The sequence below is a fragment of the Nerophis lumbriciformis genome, linkage group LG01 (genome assembly GCF_033978685.3).
Source record: "Nerophis lumbriciformis linkage group LG01, RoL_Nlum_v2.1, whole genome shotgun sequence".
Taxonomy (NCBI): Eukaryota; Metazoa; Chordata; class Actinopteri; order Syngnathiformes; family Syngnathidae; genus Nerophis; species Nerophis lumbriciformis.
In genome coordinates, this window is record NC_084548.2 from 3,215,001 (window position 1) to 3,225,000 (window position 10,000).

At 39.0% G+C, this 10,000-nt stretch overlaps 1 protein-coding gene across 2 annotated transcripts in view; it reads left to right on the forward strand.

Annotated features, from left to right (window-relative positions):
• LOC133615286 (plexin-A1-like) overlaps nucleotides 1–10,000 on the forward strand; it is an 811,576-nt gene that overhangs the window by 785,103 nt on the left and 16,473 nt on the right. For both annotated transcript variants that reach the window (XM_061973784.2, XM_061973792.2), the window contains exons 29-31: nucleotides 525–715; nucleotides 2,230–2,399; nucleotides 3,640–3,852. In XM_061973784.2, the coding sequence (XP_061829768.2) occupies nucleotides 525–715; nucleotides 2,230–2,399; nucleotides 3,640–3,852 (574 nt within the window). The remainder of the gene's footprint in view (nucleotides 1–524; nucleotides 716–2,229; nucleotides 2,400–3,639; nucleotides 3,853–10,000) is intronic.

The window sequence follows — 10,000 nt, forward strand, 5'->3', positions numbered from 1 at the left end:
GACAATTCAAATTCAGAATTGTCTTTCAAGGCCTGCATGGCAGCACTTTATGTCCTCTCTTTTTTGTCAGTTTTCCTCTTTTTTCCCCTCAAAAGGTGCTCACATACCTGAATAGAAGACAGACTTCTAACATGGCCCCCACCCCTCAAACACACCTCTCCCTGCCGTCACGTCCCTGTTTTATCTCTGCGGGTGGAGTATCAGCAGCATCATCTGCATGGGATCTCCCCCTCTGTGCACCTCGCTTCTCCATTTCCCTCTTCCTCGCTATCTCTCCAAACAGAAGAGTCTCAGATGCTCATCTCCTTGCTTTAGCACTAATGAAGGTTGACACCCCGCCCATGAATAATGAGAGGCACACAGAGGAAGGAGCACGGGGGGGGGGGGGGGGGGGGGTGTTCTATAAGATGAAGTTAAAAATGAAAAGAGGGCTACTTTCTAGTTTGGTTAAGAGTTCAAAAAGCTGGCTCGACTTTTTGAAACCCGCTTTGGGACTATGATGGATTCCTCTGCTGCTTTCCCAGAGAGCATGCTGAGAACGGCCAGCAGTCCGGACAGCCTTCGGTCGCGCACGCCCATGATCACCCCTGACCTGGAGAGTGGGACTAAGTTGTGGCATCTGGTGAAGAACCACGACCACTCGGACCAGCGGGAGGGCGATCGGGGCAGCAAGATGGTGTCTGAGATCTACCTGACCAGACTCCTGGCTACAAAGGTAAGACACAAGGGAGTAATGTGTCGTTTTTTGCTAAGTTAATCCAGTCTTAGTGGTAAGAGATGATATCTGTCTATCTTTGTTTATAATGTCTATTTTCTGCTGGATCTACTCTCTATTTTATGCTGCAGCTGCTACATATACTGTAATATTCTACATGGTCATTGTTATATATTATATAGAAATATAATATCGGTATATATCATATGTAAATATTACATATATGTTATATTTTATATTGCTACTACGGCACATTTTTAGTCTACTTTATACCTTTCCATCCTTACACTGTCCATCCTTTGTAACTGAGCTACTGTGTGGAACAATTTCCCTTGTGGATCATTAAAGTTAATCTCAGTCTAAGAGACTACAGTAAGTGGTCCGATACCTAGAATATAATAAAATAGAAAGTACTTTATTGATCCCTGGGGGAAATTCAGCGCCACAGTTTGCTCACAATAAACAATAAAGTATTATTCACATGTGAGTAATATAAATACAGTCTATTATACAGCATCATTCACATGTGAATAATATAAATACAGTATTATACAGTATTATTCACATGTGAATAATATAAATGCAGTCTATTATACAGCATTATTCACATGTGAATAATATAAATACAGTCTGTTATACAGCATTATTCACATGTGAATAATATAAATACAGTCTATTATACAGCATTATTCACATGTGAATAATATAACTACAGTCTATTATACAGCATTATTCACATGTGAATAATATAAATACAGTCTATTATATAGCATTATTCACATGTGAATAACATAAATACAGTCTATTATACAGCATTATTCACATGTGAATAATATAAATACAATCTATAATACAGCATTATTCATATGTGAATAATATAAATACAGTCTATTATACAACATTATAAACATGTGAATAACATAAATACAGTCTATTATACAGCATTATTCACATGTGAGTAATATAAATACAGTCTATTATACAGCATTATTCACATGTGAATGATATAAATACAGTCTATTATACATTATTATTCACATGTAAATAATATAAATACAGTGTATTATACATTATTATTCACATGTGAATGTTATAAATACTGTCTATTATACAGCATTATTCACATGTGAATAATATAAATACAGTCTATTATACAGCATTATTCACATGTGAATAATATAAATACAGTCTATTATACAGCATTATTCACATGTTAATATTTTAAATACTGTCTATTATACAGCATTATTCACATGTGAGTAATATAAATACAATCTATTATACAGCATTATTCACATGTGAATAATATAAATACAGTCTATTATACAGCATTATTCACATGTGAATATTATAAATACTGTCTATTATACAGCATTATTCACATGTGAGTAATATAAATACAGTCTATTATACAGCATTATTCACATGTGAATAACATCAATACAGTCTATTATACAGCATTATTCATAATTGAATAATATAAATAAATACATTGATGCTCTTCTTCTAATAAGGGCACACTGCAGAAGTTTGTGGACGACCTCTTTGAGACCATCTTCAGCACGGCCCACAGAGGCAGCGCTCTGCCGCTGGCCATCAAGTACATGTTTGACTTCCTGGACGAGCAGGGCGACAAACACTCCATCACAGACCACGACGTACGGCACACCTGGAAGAGCAACTGGTAAACGTTTGTCTTCACTATCGTTTACATACATTATGTGCTACTGCTGAACATCATGTGACTGTTACTGTCCTTCAGTTGTTCACTTGTTTGAAAGTATGCTCTCTTGTGGTATTGAACTCCAGTTATTGGGTGGAACAGTTTGGCATAGGTTAGGGTTTTGGTTCGACTTACGGTAAGGGTTCAGTTTTTGTTTTGAATTAGGGGTAGAGTTATGGTAGGGGATTGACTGGCATAGATTTTAAATATGGATTAGCTGGTTTAATACATGTAGCGCTGGATTTGACCAACAAAGCTACAACTTGGGTTTTATCGTGTTAAACCACTTGTGTGCAATGTTTGCTGTGTGTATTAACATTAAACCTTATATTTATAACCTTTGATTTATGTAAAATACACAATGGACGTTATATCAATCAATGTTTACTTATATGGCCCTAACTCACGAGTGTCTCAAAGGGCTGCACAAGCCACAACGACACCCTCGGCTCAGATCCCACATCAGGGCAAGAAAAAACTCAACCCAATGGAATAACAATGAGTTATACTTTGGTAATGTTTATTTTCAGTCTTAAAACCTTAAATAAGGGAAGCTGTCTAAAGAAATTAAAGGAAGAAACATAATTCCAAATAAGGAACATCATTCATCAACAAAATGTAGCTTCTGTTTTTTTATGCTGTTAACTATCTGTCTAGCTGCACACGCTGGAAACGAGTAGCGAGGGCAGCATCATGATTTTATTGACAGTGCATTGTGAGAGCTGATGTGTTTACTTTGTAAATAAGCAAACACAGTCTCAAAGGAATATCATCTGCAAAGAAACATCCACATTTTGATGTCTGGCCCCTAAGACTTTGGGCTCTTCAAACTGTGGCCCTCTTCATTATGTAGTTGATTAGCCCTGGTGTAGGGCTATGTTGGGTAGGGTTGGGTTTGAGGTTAGGTCAGGCTTTCGATAAGGGTTAAGGATTTGGTTAGATCTGGGTTGGACATGGGTTAGAGTGTTGATAAGGATTATAGTTGAGTTGAGGGTTAGGTTAGGATTTTGATTGTCAACCCAAAAGCTAATTTGAACCCTAACATCCGGCCATAATCTTAACCCTTAACTCCAAATATTAACTCAACTAAATGATATTACCAGTACATACATTTTTCTTTGAATAAAGAATCAATAAGTAGTTAGTTGCTGAAACAGTTTTAACAAACATCTAATGTGTTTTTCACTCTGTCTCCCTGTAGCCTCCCACTGAGGTTCTGGGTGAACGTGATCAAGAACCCGCAGTTTGTCTTCGACATCCAAAAGAACAGCATCACGGACGCGTGCCTGTCCGTGATTGCCCAGACCTTCATGGACTCATGCTCCACGTCTGAACACAAACTGGGGAAAGACTCACCGTCCAACAAACTCCTCTACGCTAAAGACATCCCCAACTACAAGAACTGGGTGGAAAGGTACAATGACATGATAGTATATCACTCTTATTAAGGACCATTTTATTATATAAGATAATAATGCCACAGTATTATTCCCTTTTTTGCATATTTTTGGATTAACCTTTAGGGGACATAGGCTGACCTTTTGCTTTTCAGTACATTTTTTAGCCATCATTTTTGTTGTTTTACTCTATTATACATGATTATCCCTAAGAAGGTTTTTTTCATGTACGTTTTAAGATTTCAATGTACATTTTTTCCACTAAGGGTTTTTTGACAATGCCCCAAAGCCAAAGTCTTCATTTTTCAATGTATTTGTTTTTCTTTCTCAAATCTCTTAACAACTTTAACCCCAATCAAAACTACCAAACACTTAATGTTTTTAACCTTTAAAAGGTATTTGATCAAATGATCTATTTCTGGGGCTGAGGTTGCTGAGGTAGTTAAAAAGCTCCTCGGTGGCAAGGCCCCGGGGGTGGATGAGATCCGCCCGGAGTTCCTTAAGGCTCTGGATGCTGTGGGGCTGTCTTGGTTGACAAGACTCTGCAGCATCGCGTGGACATCGGGGGCGGTACCTCTGGATTGGCAGACCGGGGTGGTGGTTCCTCTCTTTAAGAAGGGGAACCGGAGGGTGTGTTCTAACTATCGTGGGATCACACTCCTCACTTCCCGGTAAGGTCTATTCAGGTGTACTGGAGAGGAGGCTACGCCGGATAGTCGAACCTCGGATTCAGGAGGAACAGTGTGGTTTTCGTCCTGGTCGTGGAACTGTGGACCAGCTCTATACTCTCGGCAGGGTCCTTGAGGGTGCATGGGAGTTTGCCCAACCAGTCTACATGTGCTTTGTGGACTTGGAGAAGGCATTCGACCGTGTCCCTCGGGAAGTCCTGTGGGGAGTGCTCAGAGAGTATGGGGTATCGGACTGTCTGATTGTGGCGGTCCGCTCCCTGTATGATCAGTGTCAGAGCTTGGTCCGCATTGCCGGCAGTAAGTCGGACACGTTTCCAGTGAGGGTTGGACTCCGCCAAGGCTGCCCTTTGTCACCCATTCTGTTCTGAACTTTTATGGACAGAATTTCTAGGCGCAGTCAAGGCGTTGAGGGGATCCGGTTTGGTGGCTGCAGGATTAGGTCTCTGCTTTTTGCAGATGATGTGGTCCTGATGGCTTCATCCGGCCAGGATCTTCAGCTCTCACTGGATCGGTTCGCAGCTGAGTGTGAAGCGACTGGGATGAGAATCAGCACCTCCAAGTCCGAGTCCATGGTACTCGCCCGGAAAAGGGAGGAGTGCCATCTCCGGGTTGGGGAGGAGATCTTGCCCCAAGTGGAGGAGTTCAAGTACCTGGGAGTCTTGTTCACGAGTGAGGGAAGAGTGGATCGTGAGATCGACAGGCGGATCGGTGTGGCGTCTTCAGTAATGCGGACGCTGTATCGATCCGTTGTGGTGAAGAAGGAGCTGAGCCGGAAGGCAAAGCTCTCAATTTACCGGTCGATCTACGTTCCCATCCTCACCTATGGTCATGAGCTTTGGGTTATGACCGAAAGGACAAGATCACGGGTACAAGCGGCCCAAATGAGTTTCCTCCGCCGGGTGGCAGGGCTCTCCCTTAGAGATAGGGTGAGAAGCTCTGCCATCCGGGGGGAGCTCAAAGTAAAGCCACTGCTCCTCCACATGGAGAGGAGCCAGATGAGGTGGTTTGGGCATCTGGTCAGGATGCCACCCGATCGCCTCCCTCGGGAGGTGTTTAGGGCACGTCCGACCGGTAGGAAGCCACGGGGAAGACCCAGGACACGTTGGGAAGACTATGTCTCCCGGCTGGCCTGGGAACGCCTCGGGATCCCCCGGGAGGAGCTGGACGAAGTGGCTGGGGAGAGGGAAGTCTGGGCTTCCCTGCTTAGGCTGCTGCCCCCGCGACCCGACCTCAGATAAGCGGAAGAAGATGGATGGATGATGGATGGATCAAATGATGTCACAGTTTTCAATTAGTATATATATTTGCACAACACGTTGTTTTACTAACTTAAACCTGTGACATTATCTGAGCAAAGGGCCTCTAAAAAAGTTAAACAAAAAAAAACATTACATGTTCAATATTTTTTTTTAGGACTAAAGTTTAAGACATTTCAGTAAATAAAAAAAATAAAAAATTCTAAATTTTTTTACGCCATTTAAAGATAATTAAAATCAAATGTTGATTAATATTTAAATGTTGGATTTTATAATGATTAAAAACAGTGACAATTAGTTTTACATATATTTATAGTTCACAGTTTTACAATATTTCTATATTACGACTACATTTAAAAAATACATGGGTATATAGATACGGGTCAAACTCAAAAAATGTGAATATGGTGTGGAAGTCAATTCATTTCAGCAATTCAACTTCAAATGTGGAACTAATATTTGATATTAACTCATTAATTTGTGTGTTATAATGTTGATGATCATGGTAATGTCAGGCTTGGACGAAGGAAGGGACTCAGATGCAGAGATGTGATTCCAAATAAAGCTTTTATTTTGAAAAACTCTTTAAGCCTCCAGAGCCGAGTAAATTCAACTACTATGAAATTACAAAAAATAGATATCGACAAAATGTTCCAAAAGGGAAAAACCGAAAATCACTCCAAAAGGAGGAAATACAAAAATAAGGACAATTATAATTAACACCGTATCTGTTATCAAAAAACTTTAACAAAAAACGCTCCAACAGGAGGAAGAAAAATAAAGACTATAAAACTTACTACTCTAATAAATGTAAACAAAAAATCACTCAAAAACTTTGAGGAAAAATCATTAGGGAAAAATTATAACTCACCACTGCGGTAGAAAAAAGGTTGAATAACAAAAGTCGCTCTGAGGGAGGAGAAAAAGTTAATTCAAATTTACACCGTGGGATATTCTGGAACATGAACATGGAACGCAAGACAGGCACGAAAGCTCGAGACAATCTGGCACAGAACAAGGGGAGGCATGGGCTTATATAGAACATGAGGGTAATGGGAAACAGGTGGAAACAATCAAGGGTCAGGAATGACATCAGACTGGTGACACAAGAGGAAGGACCTGTGATCTGAAACAAGAGGAGTTGCTTTTCAAAATAAAACATGTAAATCACAAGACAGAAAAAACCAAGACAAGACTTCCCTCACCGCGGTGTGACAGGTTTACAGTTTTTAAAAAAACCCAACATTTTCTGGGATTTTCATTTTTCAGAAGCTGAAAGCTACAGTCATCAAAATGATATCAAAAGAAGTCTTGAATTGCATGTAATGTATTAGTTTCACCTTGTAAAACTAATTGCTGGAATTAGGGATGTCCGATAATGGCTTTTTGCCGATATCCGATATTCCGATCTTGTCCATCTCTTTAATTACCGATACCGATATCAACCGATACCGATATCAACCGATGTATACAGTTGTGGAATTAACACATTATTATGCCTAATTTGGACAACCAGGTATGGTGAAGATAAGGTACCTTTAAAAAAATAAAATAAAATAAAATAAGATAAATAAATTAAAAACATTTCCTTTAATAAAAAAGAAAGTAAAACAATATAAAAACAGTAATGAAAATGAGTAAAATTAAGTGTTAAAGGTTAGTACTATTAGTGGAGCAGCGGCACGCACAATCATGTGTGCTTACGGACTGTATCCCTTGCAGACTGTATTGATATATATTGATATATAATGTAGGAACCACAATATTAATAACAGAAAGAAACAACCCTTTTGTGTATGAGTGAAAAATGGGGGAGGGAGGTTTTTTGGGTTGGTGCACTAATTGTAAGTGTATCTTGTGTTTTTTATGTTGATTTAATAAAAAAATAAAAAATAAAATAAAAATAAAAAAAAAACAATACTGATAATAAAAAAAACGATACTGATAATTTCCGATATTACATTTTAACGCATTTACCGGCTGATAATATCAGCAGGCCGATATTATTTGACATATCTAGCTCATACTTGCCAACCTTGAGACCTCCGATTTCGGGAGGTGGGGGGCGTGGTCGGGGTGGGGCGGGGGCGTGGTTGGGGTAGGGGCTAAGAGGGGAGGAGTATATTTACAGCTAGAATTCACCAAGTCAAGTATTTCATATATATATATATATATATATATATATATACACATATAAGAAATACTTGACTTTCAGTGAATTCTAGCTATATATATATATATTTTATTATATATATATATATATATATATATATATATATATATATATATATATATATATATATATATATATATATATATATATGTATGTGTGGGAAAAAATCACAAGACTATTTCATCTCTACAGGCCTGTTTCATGAGGGGGGGTTCCCTCAATCATCAGGAGATTTTAATGGGAGCATTCACATACCATGGATTATATAGGGCACAGAGTGGGTGGGTACAGGCTGATTGCCCTCTCAACGGGGGGTGCTTACAAACATCAGTTGTCTACCAATCTAAGGTAACACGCAAGGACATTAACACATCCGACACATATGTAGGATTAACTGAAGGAGAGTTCAAAACCAGATGGAACAATCACAAGGCTTCTTTCAGGAACCAAAACCTGCGGAATACCACAGAACTCAGCAAACACATTTGGGACCTCAAAGACAATAATGTTGAATATTCAATAACATGGCAAATTCTTGCATCCAGCACACCTTACAATAGTGGTAATAAAAGATGCAACCTATGCTTGAAAGAAAAACTGTTTATTATTTACCGTCCAGACCTGTCATCCCTCAACAAGCGCAGCGAAATTGTAACACATGAGCCAATCACCACGCCCCTACACCAGCCTGTACCCACCCACTCTGTGCCCTATATAATCCATGGTATGTGAATGCTCCCATTAAAATCTCCTGATGATTGAGGGAACACCCCCTCATGAAACAGGCCTGTAGAGATGAATTAGTCTTGTGATTTTTTCCCACACATACATATATTGCGCTCTACTACGGTATCGAGCACTATTTTTTGGATAACCTTATTAAGACATATATATATATATATATATATATATATATATATATATATATATATATATATATATATATATATATATATATATATATATATATAAATAAAATAATACTTGAATTTCAGTGTTCATTTATTTACACATATACACACACATAACACTCATCTACTCATTGTTGAGTTAAGGGTTGAATTGTCCATCCTTGTTCTATTCTCTGTCACTATTTTTCTAACCATGCTGAACACCCTTTCGCAGGTACCCAGAAAGGTTTCGAGTACCACCAAAAAAAACAGAATCTCTGAAGACAGTATAAAAATCTGTGTTAAATTTGTACAAATACTGTTTGTATAATAAGCATGTTATTTTTTTTACAAATGAGGGTTAAGAGTTCAGTACTAAAAAAAAAAAAAAGAAAATAATGTGGCTTAAGTACAGTTTTTTAATCGAGCTGCTGCATTTTTTTGGTTGGGTTGTTTATTTATTTTGAGTAACTTCTATACATTTCTAAAAGGGGAGGAATGTAATAGAGTGATCTATGTTTGTCTGTTGCCATCTCCTGGTGAATGTTGGCTATAGCGTACCGGGGTTACTTTTCGGTTCGGCCAACAATTTACGTGGTGTTGCGCACACGACGTCACTCAGGTCCGCCTGAATTTCGGGAGATTTTCGGGAGAAAATTTGTCCCGGGAGGTTTTTGGGAGAGGCGCTGAATTTCGGGAGTCTCCCAGAAAATCCGGGAGGGTTGGCAAGTATGATCTAGCTGGAATGCACCATTTTTTTTTTAGTTCCACCTGTATGTTTCAAAGTTACACGTGCAGCTGCCGGACGATGAAAACATTCCTTCGCAATTAAGATGTGAAGTAGTTTGCTAAAAGTAAAAGGTGCAAACGGGTAGCTGGAAGTCGGCTGAAAGCAATTTTCTGCTTTCTGCCTTCTTTTCAAATCAGCGTCGTGCGTCCCGGCTTATTAATATGCATAGGGACGATCCCCCCCCATGATTTCTTTTTTAGTTATCTGTTGCACATCCTCCTCATCAAGCGCAGAGATGGAAAAGACACAGGTGATTGGAGGGTTTGTTGCGACTGTGACATTACTTACCGCTCGCTGCAAACAGTTCACCCCTTCATCTTTTATTCAGCGCTGAAATGTTGCTCAGCTCAGATAAGTTATGCACCAC